Source organism: Aulostomus chinensis, chromosome 17, assembly GCF_037954235.1.
Source record: "Aulostomus chinensis isolate RoL2024-O1b breed Wild chromosome 17, RoL_Achi_v1.0, whole genome shotgun sequence".
Classification (NCBI taxonomy): Eukaryota; Metazoa; Chordata; class Actinopteri; order Syngnathiformes; family Aulostomidae; genus Aulostomus; species Aulostomus chinensis.
The window spans coordinates 21,758,714-21,779,858 of NC_141336.1; the positions used below are offsets into that span (position 1 = coordinate 21,758,714).

Genomic DNA, 21,145 nt, shown 5'->3' on the forward strand with positions numbered 1-21,145 from the left:
CTACCAACTACTACTCCTCCACCAAACCTGCTTTTGTAGTACATTACATCATCACCCCTTTAACACTTCCCACAAACCCCTCCCTTCTCTGAGTCCCATCTCAGCTTCAAGAGGATACAGTTTGTTCAGGTGTAGGACGTGTGTGTGCGCCGTCAGTGGACTCTTCTGTACATAATAAGTTATGTTCTGAATCCGTTGTGATGTACAGAGCCCTGGAGTAGCCATAGAGAGGACAGAAATGTGGGCAGAGGTAGAAAATGTGTTTTGACATCACCAGATATAACTTATTCACTCAGTTTAGATTTTTGAGACTACAAGATCTTTGTTTCCTCTCGATGGCCACTCCAGTGCTCCGTAGTGATGCTTTCTGGTACCATTATTTAAGATTTCAGATCCACAGAAGACTTGCCTGATATTATTTCACATATGTGCTTATTTTGATTTTTATCTGCATAAATAAGTTATAAAATAAGTAGGGGGGGAAAAAACTGCATAATTTGTTAATGCAACTGTGCTTCTACATGTTTGTTTTCTTTTTAAAATGACATGTTTGTGACCAGTTGGATATATTATTCTCTGCCGATGGTTGCCTCTTGTAAGCTATGCATATACGTCGATTTTTACTGTCACTTCAGTTGACATCGCTGCATTGGTTGATGAAAGGATGTTTTTATCTTGTCACCAACAAATATCCGTGCTGGTTTTCAAGCTATGCACTCAGTACAGTCTTTTATATCCTGTGTTTAAGTTTACTCTACAATTACCCACCTAAAGGGCCTATATATACAGCTGGTTGACTGTAATAACTGGTCTTCTGAAGCCAGTGTTCTGAACCAATCTTCTAGTCGACACAGGTCAAACGGCCTTCCGTTAGCTCATGCTACGGAAAGACCACTAATCTAAAGAGGAAGAATTACAGTATTATTTAAGAAAAAAATACAGGGAAAAAGTGTCCATGTTGCTTTATCTGCCTTTTTGTAAGTTTTGAATAGTTTTATTAAAAATTTGGCGTTCACTTCAGTGATCTTGTCTTTATTTGACTAATGGGTGTGGAATTACTGCTTAAAGTGTAACTGTAATTGCATATCTGTTCTATATTCTGTTTTGTTTTTTTCTTCTGTGATTCTCAGAATGAAAAATAGTTTAAAATTTTATCGACTTCCACCGTCGGGCCGAACGCGGCGCCGGGCTAACCTGCTCCGACCTTTCGAGCTGAACCTTTCCCTCTGTTTTTTTAAGCATGTGGCGTGAAACTGGATAGCTAATATCAAGTTGCCTTTCTCTCTGCGTCTCAGATGGTGATGGTTATGAAACTGCTTCCCTCTTTGATGAACTTTAAAATCCCAGCTGGGCCACCATATGCTCCAAACAGGTTTTCCATGGAGGGTGGGGGTGGGGGGTGGGGGGGTTCTTATTTCTGCACATATGTTGTCTTTTAAACATTTAAATGTAACGCTAGGATTACTTTGCCTGACAGCTTTCACCATTTTCGTTCATGGAAATAAGAGTTTGCCTGCAAGGGATCAGCACCTTTCATCATTAGAGGTGAAGCTGTGGCTGCTTTCAGACCTCCTCCTCCACCTCTGTTCCCCTTCTCTTTCTTGTGCGCGTCTACTGATTGAGATGCCTCTTGTCTTATCCCTTCACCGCAACGTCTTCACTCTTACTTTGCCCATGCTTGCCAAACTGTAGTCGCCTGCGGTCCTCACTAATTTGCACTTTCTGCAGACCTGAGGTCTGCTTAAGTACTACCTGCACTCTTTTTAATCCTCTGCTAAGTCTGCTAACCGCTAACATGTCCCGCCTGCACAAATCACCAAAGGTTACAAGTGAATGATGCCCTGAATTACTGGTTGATTTTGCATGTTTTTTGTTCTTTTAAAAAAATCACAACAGATAATATGGATCTGAAAAGAGTTTTGTTTTTTTTTTTTGATATTTCTGGGTAATTTATTTTGATTCAATCCCACATGTGTTTATAACTTAGTTTCCTGCGAGGAGACAATTCAGCAGTTAAGTATTACACCTTAAAACTCGCATGTCAGATGATCACTTGTTACAAAAAGCACACACACACACACACACACACACACATATATCTCACACCATCTCCAACCCATGTTAACACACATCTTTATGTATCACAGGGACCTGACTGGCACTCTAGCAGTGACTTCCTCAACCGGTGAGTGCCTCTTTCTCTCTCTCTCTCTCTCCCACACACACACAGCTGAGATGGAAACATAAGAGAAGGGTGGGTCTGATTTTCCTACAGGGAGTAACAACAGTATCAACAGGCTGTGGAATCTTTTTAAAACGAGCCACAGGGTGCAGGGTCAGTGGGTGGGCTGCTTTTATGATCAGCAGAAAGAATGTCATTGAGAGCAGCGCTGCGAGTCATGCAGGACGCGGAGGATGGGAGAGCTCTCCGCTGATTAATAAGCACGAACGATCTATTCCACACGAAACAATCGGCCTATGAACTGGATTGATTTGTGGCAGCAGCGAGAGAGAAGTGCAATAACGGCCTCCCAACGCATCCGGTCGGGGATGAAGACTAATCAAGTCACATTCTCACAACAAAGCTGTCTTAAAAGATCAAATCACTTTTAAAACATGATGCATTCTTTGGGGGGCATTTCCAAAAAAATGAACAGGGTCCAAGTTCATAAAGGTTGGATCAGTTGTGAAGCATAAAACATTGTGTACTCTGCAGAACATAATGTGGAAAAGTACACAGATAAGGTTTCCATCTTCATATATCTGCATATTGTAGGACACTAGACACAAGAATGTGCCCTGTGGAAGATATCGATAAAAGATGTGAAATAAAACAAAGGTAACACGGGGTGCGGAAGGCTGCACAGCTAATCGAAATAACATGAAGTTGAAATACTTGTTAAAGACCACAAATGCCATCCATCCACCCATTTTCTACCACTTATCCTGTTGAGGGTCGCAGGGGGGTGGAGCCTATCCTAGCGGCCTCCAGGCGAGAGGCAGGGTTCACCCTGGACAGGTCACCAGTCCATCACAGGGCCAACACAGAGAGACAGACAACCATTGGCTCTCCCAGCCACACCTACAGTCAATTTAGAGTCTGGATTAACCTGGTCCCCTCTTGATGTCTTTGGACTGTGGAGGAAGCTGGAGTACCAGAGAGAACCCACGCAGGAACAGGAAGAACATGCAGACTCACACAGAAAGATCCATGCTGGAGCCGGGACTCAAACCTGGAACCTTGTTGCTGTGAGGCGACAGCGCCGGCCACTGCACCACCGTGCCACCTTCTCCAAATACCTTGTTGAGTTTAATGTTGTGGTGCTGCACATCATATTTGCACCGTGACCATTTTAGTGGATTTCTCGGTAAAAATGAGAAGATAATGTAAAAACTGTGCCTTCCTCTAATATCACAGTGGCAATATCAGTCTGGATAATCGCAATTCAATTTTTTAATATACTGTTTATTTAGCTATAAACAAATATATAAAACCCCTTCTTTCCCTGATGAGTTGCAAACTTTGCCTCTTCAATAGAAGAGAAACAAACCTGAATTCATATTTGCTTTTTTCAGCTTGAGACTGAAAAAGTCTCCATGCCTGTCAATGCCCACGCAAACCCCTGCTGGTAAATAACGGTCATATCAGTCGTCACTTCAGTTTGTTAAATGCTAAATTAGATCATCCGTTATTAATAAATATGTAGACACATTTTTAAGGACTTTTTTATGAAGAAATTGTTGCCTCTCAGGACTAAAATGTCCCACACACCGACGTGTCCAACCTTCACCATCCACCCCCGAGACATCTTCACACGCATGAGTCTTTAGAAATGTCAGCGTTATGACAAATCCTGAATTTTTTTTCTACACTTCTAACTATAAATAAAGAAATATGATGACATCCGAGGATTACTGGTTCTTTGTCTCCTCATCCGTGGCCCCATACTTCCTCTGGACTTGGCTATAGGGCCTGAGGAAGCATCACTGCCCACATTAACACCGTGATCGATGACTAAAGTCCCGGCGCGGTACCCACGCCCTCCTTCCACTGCAGGTCTATTCTAAGAGCTGAACACATCACACCCGGTTTGTCGCATGCTCAATCAAAACACATTACTCCCATTTCGAATATACAGATGGATGCTATAGTAAATCTTGGAGATACGCAGATGACTCATCGTCAGCGGGGTTTTGTGAACACACGGCCTTGAAGCAGGCGATAGAGTTTGATTGACACTGGATTTAATCGAGTGTCATCTTAATTTTGGCATGTTAATCCGGAAAAACAAACTGTTTTTCCACATGACAAAGCATAAAATGTGATGGTGCATCAATTTCATTTCTATGTCACTTGTCAAAACCATCAATTTATATGTGTGTGTGGGAGGAGAGCAGAAACATTCAGAGCTAAAAAATATCAGGATCTCCTCGGCAAACTAGGAGACAAATTCCGAAAAAATGTATAGACAGCAGGATGAGATAAAAAAAAAAAGGAGAAATGCAGAGAGACAATTTTATACCCTGAAATTGTGGGGTGAAGCCCAACTGACGTACGTTTTCAGCGTTGGCAACGAGCTTCTTTTTCTACCCATATTGCTGTGGTGAGTTGCCAAATGCATCATCAGCACTACTGGCACACCAACCAAATACCAAACATTCTCTATGGGATCTGTTCTGTTCAGGCCAAATCTAAATGAGCTGGATGGAACATAGATAAACATAATGAGTAGTTACGTTAAGCTCGGCCGCCATAAGTATGCGCTGGAAATTTGCAGGCAGATGCTGGTTAAGTGTGACATTTAGCCGAGGAGTTGTCTAAACTCTCCCGTCTTGTGTGTCCTCACAGGTATAATCAGCCACACATCAGATCCTGGTCCTTCTCTCAAGCAGTAAGTATGCGTTGGGTCCGTCAGCAAGAACACCAGCAATCCCACTGACTCAGTAATGCATGTGGTCGCGGCGGAGTGGAGGACATCTGCAAACATCCGCGCTAATTAATGCCAGACGGAGGTGTAACTGAGACCCTCACACAAATAAAGCAACATCCACACACACACTTTCAACGTTGTTTACAACACGCAAACTGAGCTGTGAGGAGTCCTGACTGAGGACCGGGCCTCTGGCCAGCGTGGATGACACCATCAAACTGCCTTTTTAGCCACGCTAGCAGTTAGAGCAGCAACGTGGTTCCGTCAGGTTGTCCCTCCACTTCAGTCCAAAATGAAATAACCACTGAATGGAAAACCAGGACATGCACTTACATTCCTGGTTCCCCCTGACTTTTACTTCAGCCAACACGAAGAGGACTTATTTGCCTTTTAGTGAAGTATCTCATCAACCACAGGCCATAAAATGCAAGACAGATATCCATGGTAGCCAAAGGGTGAATCCTTTTTGGCGCTATCTTCACTTTTGTGGAAGGTCATAGCTTTCACTTTTTTCAGTGAAACCTCTGGATATCTACTAGTTTACCTCAAGCGCTACCATGAGCCTCGTGGGGATGATTGCCACCTTTCAAGATGAATTGTAGTCCCTTTGGTGAAGTCAAATGTTTGACTTTTAGCGAATGATCTGCAAAACTCCTCCTCCAGTTCTTCTTAAATGTTAGCTTCCAAACAGGCAAAAGGAAGATAGTGAAAATAGTAAAGATGCCTGCTAAGAATCAGCTTGTTAGCATGTTAGCATGCCTCAGAAGAGCTGCTCAGAGCTGCTGCACCGTTGTTTCATAGACTGCGAGCATTGATGTATGAAAGCAATACTTCAACCAAAATGTGTATTTTGGGTAATACTCCAAATTAAGTGTCCTGAGTTTACAAAGATGTTTTTTTCTCTACTGCATGACTTATATTTGACTCCAGAATGAGGGTAGAGCCACACATGTATATTTAGCTTGAAGCTAATAGCGCTCCATGATCACAACTACAAAAAATAGCATAAACATCCCATTACAAAATTCTGAAATGCATTGCTCAGTAAAATCCGCGTCTTCTTTATTCAGCTGTATGCTGAATAATCCACAAATTCCAGGATTCAAAGTGAAAACAAACACTTCCAGTTTGGTGCCACTGTGAACAAGTCTGGTCCAACTCAGCGCTCCCATGAATAAACGCTGACCTGGAAGTGTTGTAGGTTTTCTTTTTTTTTCCCAGATGAAGTCAAAGTCTCTGTAGATTACCGAGCACACAGCCAGATGAAGAAGATGCAGATTGCGCTCAACCAGTTTCTTGGCAAATTTGGTGTTGTTTAGCTTCAAGCTAAAATATATGTGACGGGTTCCTGCCTTCTTGAATCATAAAGAGGTAATTCAGCGGTGGAAAAGAAAACTTAGTGAGTTCAAGACACCTATTTGTGAGTAACTGAAAGTTAATCTACACTTACGGATGACGGATCGCTTTAAGAACCAGTAGTTTCCGCAATATGTAAGAGTCATGACTCGTCCATCTCCTCTTGTGTTGAAATTGATCTGTGCAGCCAAAGACCACAGACAGTAGCATGAGTTAGTGTCAGGCCCTTGCTGGTACATACCACTCATGCATCTCTACAGGGGTCAGATGCACCAGGCAGACAGTCACCAGCCATATGAGAACAAGTCACATTTGTACAGATTTATAGTTGTGTGGCAGTTTGTTGTTGCACCAAACAAGGAAACCTTGACCCTGCTGGAGCCCTCATGTAGGAGCAGCGAGGTGACTGGGGGGTTGCTCTGGGGATTGTCTGTATTTGCACCTGCAGATTCCATCGACACAGAATAAAACCACTTAATTTTGACTGTCATTAGACACATTTAACAGGCAATAAGACCTAACTGCGTGTCCTCAGTGGCACTAAACTGTGCAGTCGAGAGTGGGATATGATTTCCAGCCCAGCACCCTTCCCCCTTTAAGAGTGAGAGATCTCTCTGCTGAATAATAGTCACTCTGTTTGCCCCCTCTCTTGTTTCGCTCCCTCACACACCCTCGGTTTCTGGGTGTGTGTGTGTGTGTTTTGGGGGGGGGGTTGCATTAGATAAGTGCCGTAACAATTCCCAGCATGGATCATGACGGGAGATTGGGCGCGACAATGGTGTGACCAATCTGCATTCCCATGAATCCTTTGGGCCTTTGACATGAGTCGCAGGCGAGAGTACCGCATTTCCACTGAAACTTCCACTCATCTTTAGAAAAATGTTAAATTCTCACCAAAATGGTGTGCCCATGCTTTCGTCCTCATTAAAAGAGGAGCTCAGTTTTTCATTGAGTTCATAGAGAGAGAGGACAGCTTTTCAGGAGGTCAGAGGTTATAGAAGGAAGTTACTTGATATGGATGAGAAAGGCAGGGTGACAAATGGGAGGAGAAGTGAAGAAGAAGCTGGTGTGAGAGATGTGTAGGTAGGGGGCTTGTCATAGTCTCTCCAGATCACACTCACTCCTGAATAATAGCGCGTGGAAGTAAAAGAGGCCCCTGTCTATTTAAGCAGAAATGGAGACTATAATAATGCTGGACTAAGGAATGTGTCTGCTGGTTTACTGCCATCCCACCACAGACAAACTCCGGCCAGTGCATCCACGCTGCTGCACAGGATGATAAGGCAGGAGTGTTATGGCTACAAACCCCGCTCCCACCGAGCTGCTGAGGGGTGATGAAAGTTAGGCTGCAGCCTCTTGAAGCCACAATGGGACACTGTAACATGACACACTTGTTTGTCTTGTTTGAATTAACCATTAAGATGTAATGAACTCCAAAATAAGGGCAGCGGGGTCTTTGCGTGTTCTCTTGAAACCCTACTCCTCTGTGTGAGTTAATTTAAAGACAACAGAAACCTTTTACCCAGTTTTAGAGCATAACAGCTTATTCTGATCTGGATGTTAAATCTATAACTTTTGGCAAAATCCGATTTATGACCCTAACCGAACAGAATAGATTAAGAGAACAGACACAAAACGTTAAGAGTTCCTCCGAAACGTGACGCTGTCTGATAGCAGGGACTTAGCGACACCCAGTGGTCACAAGTAGTTGTTGCAAGAGCTTCAAGTGAGAAAAAAAATACTCCTGTTTCTGCCTGAATATCATTTAAAAAAAAAAAAAAGTCACCAAAGTTGTCATGCGACACTAACAAGTGCTCCTTCAGGATTTCTCGAGCTTCAGCTTGATTTTGAGTGCGATCTTCCCCGAGGTGAGCAGCGGTAAAACACCCGGACACCTGAGGAGAGACGCACCCCTTTAAATTAGCGTCTGCGTCCCTGTCCGACATGCTCGCCGAGGTCTGGTCAGACTTTGAGCGGAGCTTTCGAGCAAAACTGCTACTTTTGAAGTTGTGGTGGCAGGTATAGTATTTACTTTGGTACAAAATCCCTCTTTTAAAAAAAAATGAAATTTTAACCTGTTTTAAGCTAATTCGTTTTAGACACGTTGGTGTGATGGCTAGCTAGGAAACCACAGCTTCAATTTAACATGCTTCAACATCAAGATAGCTAGATGAGTCCGACACTCTAATTAAGGGGTTAAATACGGTTATTTGTGTTTTGTTTTGTTTTGTTTTTTAAAAAAGAGAGCGAGAGGGACAACACATTGCAATCTGTAAACGGGTTTAAACTCTAAACTTGGACGTTGTAGGTTTAACGTGACTCGGGTTATGGAGTGCTAGCTAAAATGAGCTCCAGCCGCGTTGCTGTTTTTCAAATGTTTACGTCACGCTGAGCTTGACATTGAGAGTGTTTTTGATTTGATACATTTGGGGGGGGGGGGAACAGGTCAAAACAGGGATGAACCTTCATCATATATTTTCAGTTCTGAACCTGATTCTGATACATTTGCCGATATGAATGTTATCATCATTGTTGTTGTTGGCGTCATAATGTTGGTGACGTCATAAGGCTGCAGGAAGCCACACGGTCCCTCTCATTAAAAGGGCAAACTCACACACACACATTGGTTCATTTTAAATGTATTTCTGATCAGTTTGCTGGAACTGTAGGACTGTGTGTTACTCTGGGTCGGTGGGAACATCAGCACCATCATGCTGATGTTTGATCTGTCAATCATATCGGCTGATCTGAACTGATATCAGTATCGGCACCTGATTCTGATACCCCCATCTCTAAAACGGGAGAGGTCAGGGCTCAGTCTAGTTCAGCGTTTTAAAGTTAAATGTGGGCAAGCAACTTCTTCATCTCTTTAATGGGAATTTTAGAAGTGTAGTTGCCTTTTAAAAAACACACACAACATGTAACAGGAAGACATGCAGACTGTGGTGCATATGGGTGGTCACCACTGCGGCTAACTTGACTCCCACAGGCAGCCAGTGAGCTCGCATCACCCAGAAAACAAGAAATGATGCACTCAGCATTGAGCAACACATGCGCGCACACACACGCACACACACATAGAGGTTAGTGGTAGATAAGAGTTGTTGGCTGTCACAGTGAGATCTTTTCGAGGTCGAGAGGATATTTGAGGTGTTTGGATCAACTTTGGACGTGTAAAAGTCGCAGGTATGAGCCCCCGTCTCTCGTTTGGCTGCTCTCGCGGGGGGGGGGTTCGAAAGTGAACAGCTGCGTCAGGTCTTAAACCAAAGGCTGCATTGCCACCTGTGCTTTTCCATGTTCTGACCTCAAACTTTACTTTGCTTCTGTTCCGTTGTTTATGACGGGACCACACCACAAGGATTGGATGTTGTTTAGTGTGATGTAGAAAAGCGCATTGGGTTGAGTTCATTTCTGTCTAGGTACTTAAATGTGATCCCAGTCATTCTTCAAGTGAAACCAAGCTGTTAAAATGGGTTCAGCCAGCTTTGCCACTGTAAAAAGAGGGAACTGAAGTGTGTTGAGGAAGTTGGTCAATAATGGCATCTGAGATTTCTCAATATCTTTCGTGTCAAAGAATTTGAGAAAATGCGACTATAAATGCTCCTCTGTTATTCTCTTTGCTTGACGTGTTTAATGGTCCTGATGTACCGGAGATGTGATCTATGAAGGACAAGACGCGGTGCAGCAGGCTGAACGAAACTGTTGACAGTGACATTTGTGACTCTAGAAATGGAAGTCTTTTTTAAAACATTTTTTTTATATGTTCTTCCCCAGCTATTTCTGACTCATTTTATGAGTCTTGTTCACTCTTGATAACATTGGTCAAAATTGGGTTATTTGTCCATGACGTCACTTCCTCTTGTCACACTTGGCAGAAAACAAGCTCATTTTCTGCTCACTTGTGGGGAGTGTTGTCAACCCACGAACCTTCCTACAAATCATCACTTTCTCTCCCTCCAGGCTGCTTTTCCCATATCGGTGTCTCCCTCCATGGCTGCTGATGACTATAACCCTGTAAGTTTGCAGATGTTACTTTCGTCTCTCTCGTAATGAAATAGAAACTCTGCCCTTCTTAGTTTAAACGATGACCATCACTTCTACGTCTGTTTTGTGATGCGGTTCAAGTGTCTATAGTGTCAGTGGTTGACATGCAACAGTAGTTTTAGTCAAATGTTGAGAAAAGACGAGTAGGCTAAAGAACAAAGACATGAAGCTCAAGACAGAAGGTCACAGATGAGGATGTTTGAAGTGTGTGTGCGCGCGCGCGTGGGCGTGCGTGTAGGGACAGAAAACACATGTGACACTTGCTTTGAGGAAGAGGATGTTTCAGACAGCCTCTTCAGCTCAGCGCGCTGATGTCTGCCTCTGACTCTCTGACCTGACGTTTTCTCCCCTGAAGGTTTCCCTACGACACAAATCCAAAAAGAAGAGCCAAGGTGGTAAGTTGTCCCCCATGAGTTCTCATCGCTCAGTCTGCATGTACCTGTAACTGTAATTTGGACCATCTGTGGGCGTGTGTGCAGTGGTAGCATAATTAGTGTGTGCAGATGCTAACTTCAGTTAAACTTTAGCTCTCTGTGGCAGTGTCTTAGATTCTTCCTCTGCAACACCAACATTTTTTTTGTGTACGTCTCCTCATAGCTGACTGATTCATTACTAGAACAAGTAGGCAATTGTGAATAATGGGTTTTATTATAAAACTTGGAGAGTTTCTCAGACAACTTCTTGCGTCCTCCGGTGCAATAAGTGCAGGCTGCCGTGTCCGGCTGGACGGAGGGGAAAGGTTCTCGGTGCATTTATGTGTTTTCTGTGCTCAGGCAATGGTACAATGAGCAGAAGACGGGTCTCGGTTAAGGAGCTGGGCAAGCCTGATCACCAGGGCTGGCTGTACAGGAAGAAAGAGAGCAAAGGCTTCCTTGGTATCAAGTGGAAGAAGTACTGGTTTGCTCTGAAGAAGACGTCTCTGTACTGGTACGCCAACCAGCAGGTGAGTAATCGCTGTGATGGGCTTGGGTTTCTTAAAGGAGCCTGGAATGATGTATGCTTGCTCAAACATTGTCTAAGATGGCCGTACTTGATAATATCAGCTGATGCTGGTTTTAAAGGGAATCTGCAAACATCTTGATAAAGATATGAAGCTGCTACTTCCTTGACGAAATGATCGATACCATACCCCGGGTGTAATGGACAAAGTAATGTGACATGTTTTGAATTAAATGATCCAAGTGTAACTACGTTTTTGTATTTTGCACAAAGCTTTAATGTTAGATACACATTTAAGGACTGTATTTTATATTTGTGCGGGCCGTTCGGACACGAGTGCGTGATGGCGTTAATTCCGCTCCAGAAGACACGAGATGATCTCTGATTGGGTGGCGAAAAAGTGGATATGTAATGCTATTAGTTATCAACCAGATCAGTAGAATATGAACTTACTGGATATTAGCAAAAATCTCATCTTGTTCAGCCCTCTGCCATTTGTGATCCCTGCCAGAGGTCGTTACTGTCCAGAAGCTCTCGTGTAAAAAAAAAAAAAAAAAAAGCTGAACAGTAAAGAGTTTCTTAAATTTTGCTCCAGATATTTGCTGTCAATGTTTTTATGTAAGCTCGAGGAAAGACCGCATCTGTGTGGCTCTGGAGCCGCAGCCTGGTCGATGACTCACACTTGTTTCTGACACAGACGTCTCCCTGCCAGCCTGTCACTGGGGGTGCTGCCAAGCAGCGTCACTGCACTTCCTGTATGGCTTGAAACAGGCACACGTAACTGAGGACTTTAATTTACTGGCATTGTGACAGATTCTACTGTATGTCTCCATCGCACAATAGGACGGAATAGAAGAAGTTGCCGAGTGCAGTTTAACAGGAGGCGTCGCTGTCAGGAAGTGGTTTTGAAGTGACTGACTTGTTTTCACGCTCGCTCTTGAATCTCTGTGTTGCAGGCAGAAAAAGCGGACGGCTACATTGACCTCACCAACTTCATGATTGACCGCGCCATAGAGTGCAAGAAGAAACAGTAAGCACGTAGCACAGCACCTGCTCTCCCACACTCGTAGCCTGAACTCTGACTCTGACCTGGGACAATGACAAGGAGCTTAACTTGCATTTGTTTGCTCCTTGCTCAGTGCATTCAAAGCCTGCCATCCTCAAGTCATGATGTTTTATTTTGCTGCTGAGAGCCACGAAGACATGAACTTGTAAGTAAAATCACACACACACAGAGTTTTTCTCTGTTTGTACAGGTGGTGTTTAGTAAATTGTCTCCATGTTTTGCCAGATGGTTGAATAAGCTCGGACTTGCCTCCATTCATTATGAGCCGACAGAACGAAACACCGGAGTGGGTGAGGACCTGTGACAGTGTTTGTTTTTATCAACTGTTCAATGAAGGTGTTGTGACTTTTTTTTCGTACGGTGGTGTTCAGAGTGTTATAGTGAAGCCAGTGACCATGAAGAGACTGAAACCACAGAGATCCCACCTCCGCCGTACACTGAACAGACCCTGCGGGACTCCCTTGATGCATCTGGTCCCCCGGGTAGCACAAATCAGGTCAGTCCGGTCGCTCACCACAAAGATGGCATCACTGCTCACAGCTCTACTGGAGGAGGAATGATTTTAGTATTGGAATAGCAGGCTCGCTGCTGTTTCCCACACTGTGAGACCTGATGGTGGTTTTTCTGTCCCTCAGGGTACCCTCCCTCCACCCTACTCCTCCACAGTCCCCAGTGAAGCTAACGGATCGCTGTCCTCGCCCGTCAGTACAATGACATCGCAGAGCTCCGCCTCATCGCTCAGCAAGCACCGTCAGTCCTGGTTGGACCTGGTCTCACAGGTGTCTCCTCCCCCCGCGGAAACCGCAGTGGTGTGTTCAGTCCAGGTACACTCGCATCAACCTCCACAGGAGGAGGCGGAAGAGGAGGATACCTCCCATGAGTTGGAGGGTTCAGCTCCCCCAGAATCCTCAGAAACTGAGTCTTCTGAAGAAAGACCTGCTGCGGAGGGGGAGGCACCCAGGGGTGGATCTGGTGCTGAAGATAGAGGTGGGACTTCATTTCCCTCATTGAAGTGGTTGGTTGTTGTTTGAAGTTGTTTTTATGCTCCAAAAGCTTCAAACTTCATTCTCTGAATTAGGTTAGTCGGTAATTCCGGCACATTCCTTTTGAGTGGGTGTGTCCATGCTTTGTCACCAGTGACAAAGCACAAAACTACTTCTCCTCTCAAGTAGAAAACATCTCGTCTCTCACAGCAAAACAGGGTTCCATGTAATTATTTTGAGTGTCCGTCTATCAGTGCTGTTTTTTGGGGGGGGAGTGGTGACTGTCAAGCTCACCACTGTCACAACCACTTTTACCAGAGCTAAAAACAAAGCATTTCCCGTTGGGTGCTCCTTCTTGTTGCATGCAGTTGAATCAACTCGCTTTTAACTGTTGGATGAATTTTTTTTTTTTATTTTGGAGATTCTTCCTTGGCCCATGCTACACCCCCCTCCCCCCCCCCGACCTCCACCTCCACCACCAGCTTTTGTGAAAATCCCCAGAATAGATTTCATACAATTCTGTAAAGAAACAAGCAAACAGATAAGAGTGGAAACGGAACCTCCTCGGCAGTGGTAATGGATAATCTAAAGATTCATATTACTGGGAAAACAGATGAATATTTTCCCTTTGGTTTAAAAGATTACTCGGGATTGGATTTAGGTTATTGAACTTTATTGGTTGATGGTTCTTTTTTTCTTTTTTTTCTTTCCTTAATTTTGAGTTTGTTACTTAGAGGTTGTAACTTTTTATTTTTGAAATACCAAGAAGTCCCTTTTACTAAGTCGCATTTAAACACTGTATCTTTCTGTATTGTCAGTTTTGCATCAGTGTGTTTTGCTCTGTGTAATATTGGGGATGTCACGTGTTACTTTACGTTGTTGCAGGGAGCCAGTGGAACTGCTCAGATGAAATGGAGAAGCTGTACATCCACCTGAAGGAGGCCAGCCTCTCGCCTATAGGAGACCGTAAACCATCCACCAAGAGGGAGTTCAGGGCCTCCTTTGTAAAACGCTGTAAAAACCAGACTGTCAATGATAAACTGCACCTTATCAGAACACTGAACAGCACATTAAAGGTGTGTCTTTTGTTACTCTGCCTTCTTTTAAAAATAAGGGGCTTCATTTTGAAGTAATACTAGCGCACAAATAAACAGTGTTGTAATGTAATTTAATTTTTCTAATTTTCTTTCTTGCTGTCTTGTCAGTCAAAAGAGGTGGACCTTCAGGCGATAGAACAGGTGCTGTCGGACCCTGAGCTTACTTCACTCAAGTTCAGAGAATGGAAGGAGGCCAACGCACCCCTCGTGCAGGAGATCTGTGCCAATAATAACCAGCAGGTGGAGCCAGAGTCCACTCAAGCTGCAGCATCAGTCATTGCTGTTCCTGTGGTGGAGACCAGTTTATAAATACTCATCATGGCTGTATTCACTGTTTGGACTCAGAGGACTTCACATACTTTGGACTCTCTCACACACACACACACACACACACCGCTGTTGTCAGCTGAAACTACTGTACCATATTAATGGACACGGAGTGCCATTCAACAAGTAAAAGGATCTGTGAAGAAGAACGCCGTTTGATTCCGAGTGGGAATCGCTGCAGACTTTCTACGTTTAGCAGGTCACATCAAAATGTGAAATGTGTCCTCGTATTACTTTTACTGTTCGATCTGTAACGCCTGCAGACTTTCCAGGTGATTGTTTTCATGTTGTGATTCTGTGTATTTTGTTTTGATATGCAGAATGATGGAGTGTGTTGAAATAACAGGCCCATTGACATTTGCATGGAAACACTTGCTTTTATAGGATGTTTTATGTATTTTGATGTCATTGATTGTGTTTTTAACTTAGTTTCCAGTCTATTATTGGTGCCATGCACCATCGTTGCCTGTTACACGTGTCACTGCTGAGAATCTTGAGTGTGTATTTGACTTTCCAGATTGAGCCACAAGTTCTGCATTGACCAATTAACTGTAAATCATAGATCATGACAATTAAATTTGTTTAATTTCAAGTGTAAAAGAAGATTATTTATGAAGTCATATTACGCACCTTTTTTTAAACACAATATTTAAAATCAAGACTCTGAAATTTGTTTTACAGAGTAATCTCATTTCAATAAGAGGCTGGGCGGTGATGAATTTTCTGAAACAAAATCCCAGCCTAAATGCAAATATTACAACCCACAAACATTGATAAGATAGTACTAAACCATTTTTATTATGAAACAAAAGGATATACTGGAGTTAATGTATGATGGACAATTCTTTGGGGGAAAAAAAAGTCCTTAACAGACCCAAAATTCCATACTCTAATTCAGCACATTCAAAAATTATAGCAGTTGCAAAGTAATTAATGATCAGTACTGCTCCATGAACTGGTGGGGCCCAACAATCTTTTTTCTTTTTTTTTTGTCAATTAACTTTTAAGTAGTTGAACATTAATCTGCAGAGTTATCTCAATGTGTATTTCAATTCTGTTCTGAAAGTCTGTGTTATTGTTTGTATACAAGAAAATAAAGCGTTACTTGAAGACTGAATACTTTGCCCAGTATTTGTATTCATGTGGTAAATACATGTAGTAGCCTCTATCTCGGTATCTCATGAAGTACTCGCAGTACCCTCAAGTTGACGCTTGGGGTCGCAAATCTCGCATTGAGGTTGTGCGCCATATTGGCAGTCTCCTCCATCTCACCAAACGTCGAGCATGCATGTCTCTAACCTGTTATTGAGGAGTTAGTCACCTGTGAGCCGAAACACAACAGCATGGAGGCCGTCAAAGCCTTCAACAACGAGGTTTGTTTGAAACCCCCCTTGAAAGATTTCGAAAACACCAGCAACCGACGATGTATTTTCTTTTTACATTCGCCGTAGCGTTAGCTCGCGCTAGCTGGTGTTAGCATAAATAGCTGAAAATGAGGGCTGTCTCACACAAGGCCGCCCATCTGAGCTCAATAATATAGACGGGTGGTGGATTTCTGAACCGAGGAATTGAACTGATTTCGTTCTAAAAACAGATTATTGCCAGTGTGCCAGTCTATGAGGACGAGTATTCTACCCGGTCGCCTGTTAATGTTAACTAACGTTAGCCGTCTGCAAGTTAGCAAAGCCGCCTCACTTGCGTGATAACTTGGGAATCCAAAATTTAGCGCAACAAACATATTGACGTTGGCTGCTTTCCTACATGATTGCTATTATGGTGCGGCGAAGTCTCCACGGAAATAGTTATCCGGCCCTTATTTATTTGCATTGAGCAGAAAAAACACAATCCTCACGTACGTTTAGACGGTTAAAGGTAGCAAAGAGCTAAAAGCTAACGGTAGTAAGGGAGCCATAATATAATGTTGCTGTGGCAGGAACTCTTAACTTCTTTTAGCCGTGATTATTCACGCTATCCATCCACAGGCCATCCATCCAAATTGTGCTAAAACATATTAAGAGGGAGCATCTCATGGTGGAGGTGGTGGTTCCAACTGCTAACATCTCCAAAGTGAAGCTTTTTCTAATGGCGTACAGGGAGAGTTGGAGCATATTTCTCAACATATTTTTTTTTTTTTGGTTCAATGTATGACTTAACGATTTCCTATTGTTTCTTATCGTTTTGTAGCTGTACTCGTTGAACGAGTACAAACCGCCCATCTCCAAGGCCAAGATGACCCAGATCACCAAGTCTGGAATCAAGGCTATAAAAGTAAGTATACAGTGTTGACGGATGAGGCAGGTAATATGGAATAAAGAATCCTCATGGAATTAAACCCTCTTCTAATTCTTATGTTAAAATATATGTGTCACATTTTAAAATGAGCTTTAGCATAGATGCAAACATGTAGACAGTTGAAATAACTCAAAGCAGAGCAACTCTTCCTGCAGTTGTGTCTAATATGTGTAGTGATAAATGGGAAGGTGGGAAATGTTGAACTGAAATCAACTTTTTACACTCCGGGAAGACACAACTGTGTCAGTCACCAGCAAACACAGAAACAGTATATCGTTTGATTGATGTTGAATATGTATTTCAAAGTTTCAGTTTAAACATATGAATGCCATCGTAATAAAGTCCAATCTGTAGTTGGAGTAATCCATAAGATTTAAATCGCACACAACATATAAATGCTGCTGATTCCTTAGTGAGCGGATCCATTGTGACCCAACGGTAGAAGAGATTACCACGTCCACACAACTTGTCTGACCTTACAGGGTTTTTTGGACATTTTAGTCATATTTTTGAGCTCTTGTATATGAAAACCTTTTTAAAGGTCCTAATAACCATTGAATTCTCAAGTTTATTGTGTTAACAGGGAATGTGTTTAAGCAAGGATAACTCTTATCACCCTGGTCATTAAAACTGGATATTTATAAACCCAGCATAGAGTTGGGAAGATAGACCATGCTGGGACGAGATTATATTCCCAGATAAATGCGTCCGAGGACAGCTGCAGACCTCAGGGATGTGTAGTGTTTCTCTTATTTCTACTTTTGGTAGTCTGCTTCTGGAGGTCATGTTCCACACACACATCAACAGGAAAGGCTGTAGTATTCTCCCCCAAAAGTTCCATCTTGGTTCCAGTGTAACCCCAATCCACACCGTCACAACATGTTAGAGGTAGTCTGATGTATATTGGCGGTGACGGTATATTGATAGGTCCCGCACCTGAAAGCCCAGAATCCCAAATAAACGCATCTCCTTCTCACACTGGCTTTGTTGGAATCATAAAGGACGACGGGCAGTAACAAAGCAGTGTTGTTTAGTGGAACACCTTTTGATGTGTAGAACAAGCAAAGACATTTCAGCAGAAATGCACACGGATATGTTTGCTATTTCTGAATTTCATCTGGAGCAGCTGAGCTGTAATTTGAGCAGCTGTGGTCCCAGCAACTTTACTGTAACTGATCTACACCATTCATCGCTTATTATTCTGTGAATAGCTCGTTTTTATTTGATATAGTAAATATTTCCGGTCTTCAGAAAAAAATACCAAGTGTTTCTATATGAGTTTGTTTCAAAAACAAACAAAAAAAACAACCATACCTGCCAACATGTACCACTTTGATATCAAAGGATGCTGGTGCAAGTTCTCAGTCTAAAGGGGACAAAATGCTGGTGAGGCTAGTGAGCTCAATTGTGTACCTCAGAACTGAAGGTATGCAGCAACGTCTAGTCTGCCAAAGAACAGTCTGACCATCAAAGCGCCAGATTCATTCTGACAGCAACATAAAATGGAATTGATCTTTCTCATTTTACTTTCTTGCTTCATCTGGCAGTCAGATAATACTTTTAACTCCTTTGCAAAAGTAGATGGACAGAAAATATTCAGGATCAGACAATGATCCTCACAGCTTAGCTTCATGCGTGCAAACGTGGTCTACACCAGGCTGTGATGAGTGAGAGCACAGTCGTGGTCATGGAGACACTTGCACATCCTGACAAGATTCTTGTTTCAGTCTTCAATTTAAGTATATATTTGCCTTCTTTTATACCTGACACCTTATTTGATAGGTTGAACCTATTTACTAATCGCTACACAAAAATACCTACATTTAGCAGGTGATCATTTTCAAACCAGCTATGAATCAGGAGAACCTTGAGATTGAGTGAAAAAGTGAGGTGAGCAGGAGCCAAGTGAAAAGGGCCCCACTCACTAAAAGTGCAACAGTTTGTTTGAGGGTCAAACTTGGAGCTCTCCTGTGTCATTTTGCTCAGGACAAATTAGTGCCTGAGAGCAGACACAAAAATGCACTGAATCAGCAGATCTACCGCTGATACATTTTGGCACTTTAATCAGACACAGTGAGAAAGTTTATTGTAAAAATTAAAAAGTTGCTCCCTATAAGCTTTACAAGAGGTTTGAGAAACGATTTGTTTGCACTATGACCACAGGCGGCGTGCTGATCTGGTGCAGAATGGGATAATGGTCAAAACTCAGCTACATAGATCCCATTTGTTGTGAAATAAATAGGATCTATGGACACAATACAGGCTTTTATATTAATATTCATGTGTTTTTGATGGAGGCGTCTTCTAATGAAACCACGTGCGACTGGAAAAAAAAATGTTGTTGCTGTTTTATTGTTTTGTTTTTAGTAGAATTAGAAAAATAGTAGAAATTCTCCATCAGCTGGGGTCTGTGCAGATGGTGCTAAATATTTGATAAGAGAATAGTTAATATGGCAGGGTTTGACATTGTTTAGAAGTCTGATGTGGTCAAACTGAATATGTTCTTCTGATGTTTATTAAAAGTAGGATAATTCTCAATAACAACTAAAATTATACATTCTTTCGTGATACACATGTCTGCTGTATTGCCCAGTCCTTGTACTACATTTACTTTTCAGTTATGTGCACCTAGAAGGCTTTTAAGAGATTGTTGTCCTTCCTTTCCTGAAATAAGCAATAATGTCAGTTTTGCCGGAACAACTTCTAATTCGTCTCCTGTGTTTTCAGTACATTACACTAATGGCTGGTTTCCTGCACTGTGGTCCCGTTAAAGCTTCTCTGAGAAAAAAGCTGATCAACAATCACTGACCAAGTCCCCATGACTATCTAAGGCTGCAGTTGGCCTGGAATTCAAAACTGTTCAGCTTTTTTGTCCGAGATGCCCGAGGAACGAAGGGCAAGAGTACAATTTCATTCATAAAAATTGTATTAATTGTAGTAGTAACATTACGAGTATTATTACCGCTGCAGTAGAAGAAGAGCAGAGTGAATGATCTGATCTGATCTGACCTGACACCTTAAACCCAGGACACCAGCCCTCACAGTAAATTACCTAATGCATTTCCTCTCCCTGTTTGTACGTGTCATTTCTGAAATAACTGCTGTGCTTATGGTAATGCTGTGCCGTCTGTTGCTTGTGAATAACACCCGTTTCCCCTTCCCTCAGCAGCTCTCCCAGCTCCCCCAAAGCACTGAAAGTGAAGCAGGAGGATGGGGTGGAGAGAGTTACAAAGAGATAAGAGAATCCCTAACCAGCTTAGGTAGGAGTATGGGTTGTTTCACAAGGAAGATGGAAGAAGACTAAAATAATTTTTAACTGAATTTGTTCCCACACACAAAAGAAGCAGCTCTTTTGCTTTTGTCACTGTGGGATCTACTCCCTCTGTGGTTGTCATGCAGTGATCAGCTATTTTTGGGCTCTTGATTGTACTTGTATTGACTCTTATTTTAGCGGTTTGGACTAAGAGATGTAGTTAAGCAAGAGCTTCTTTTAAGTCAAGTCAGAATATTTTCTGTGTGGCTGCACAGTGCATATTGCAACAAGTATCAGTTGGTGTAGGGCTCAGTTGTTGTCTTTGGATGTGTACATACTGTATACAAAGTGTAGACTCACATTCATTCAGTGTCTATGTAGGGACATCACATACATACACTTGCTGGGAGGGGTGTGTTTTTAGCTGGATGGTGTTTGACTTTACACATCGCATGGAGGTTCATTCAGGTTGTAGTCGTTCAGGAGTGAGCCGCTGTCATTATCTTAATCACACTATGACCTTATTCATGAACCTGGTAGCTGATGCATCCCTGAGGCTTGTCTGTTTGACACTACAGAAACCCAGAACACTTAATTTGACATAGCAACACTTATTCATGACTTGAACACATGGTTATGCAGTATTTTTTCAATTTGGCACAGAATTAGTGGGAAATCACGTGAAGTTTCCAGTCTGATTTACTGATCCGGTTTCCGTATTTATGGCCCTGTGCACACCTGGTATTAAGATCCATCCTGATGTCATCCGATCTCCTGTGGTCAGTTCTGCTGAATGGTATTAATTTGCATCTCGGCATATTTACCTTGTTTGTCTTTATTACAAGCAACATTTGTGA

At 42.6% G+C, this 21,145-nt stretch overlaps 2 protein-coding genes across 5 annotated transcripts in view; both read left to right on the forward strand.

Moving 5' to 3' along the window:
- The window catches only part of LOC147246793 (connector enhancer of kinase suppressor of ras 3-like), a 48,674-nt gene extending 32,852 nt beyond the window's left edge, over nt 1–15,822 (forward strand). Inside the window, exons 14-25 of one of the 2 annotated variants that reach the window (XM_086181813.1) lie at nt 2,148–2,185; nt 4,850–4,892; nt 10,248–10,301; nt 10,687–10,726; nt 11,105–11,274; nt 12,227–12,300; nt 12,410–12,481; nt 12,562–12,626; nt 12,708–12,832; nt 12,972–13,323; nt 14,205–14,395; nt 14,525–15,822. In XM_086181813.1, the coding sequence (XP_086037939.1) occupies nt 2,148–2,185; nt 4,850–4,892; nt 10,248–10,301; nt 10,687–10,726; nt 11,105–11,274; nt 12,227–12,300; nt 12,410–12,481; nt 12,562–12,626; nt 12,708–12,832; nt 12,972–13,323; nt 14,205–14,395; nt 14,525–14,725 (1,425 nt within the window). In that variant the 3' untranslated portion in view covers nt 14,726–15,822. Of the gene's footprint in view, nt 1–2,147; nt 2,186–4,849; nt 4,893–8,179; nt 8,307–10,247; nt 10,302–10,686; nt 10,727–11,104; nt 11,275–12,226; nt 12,301–12,409; nt 12,482–12,561; nt 12,627–12,707; nt 12,833–12,971; nt 13,324–14,204; nt 14,396–14,524 lie in introns of those variants that run through there. The other variant, XM_086181815.1, reaches the window with a different exon arrangement.
- A 131-nt stretch (nt 15,823–15,953) lies between these two features.
- The window catches only part of scaf8 (SR-related CTD-associated factor 8), a 59,616-nt gene continuing 54,424 nt past the window's right edge, over nt 15,954–21,145 (forward strand). For 2 of the 3 annotated variants that reach the window (XR_015109664.1, XM_086181811.1), the window contains exons 1-2: nt 15,954–16,116; nt 16,928–17,011. Coding sequence is in view for 1 of the 3 variants with exons in the window: in XM_086181811.1 (XP_086037937.1) it covers nt 16,087–16,116; nt 16,928–17,011 (114 nt within the window). In the remaining 2 variants the exon portion in view is untranslated. Of the gene's footprint in view, nt 16,117–16,927; nt 17,012–20,201; nt 20,296–21,145 lie in introns of all 3 variants that reach the window. The other variant, XM_086181812.1, reaches the window with a different exon arrangement.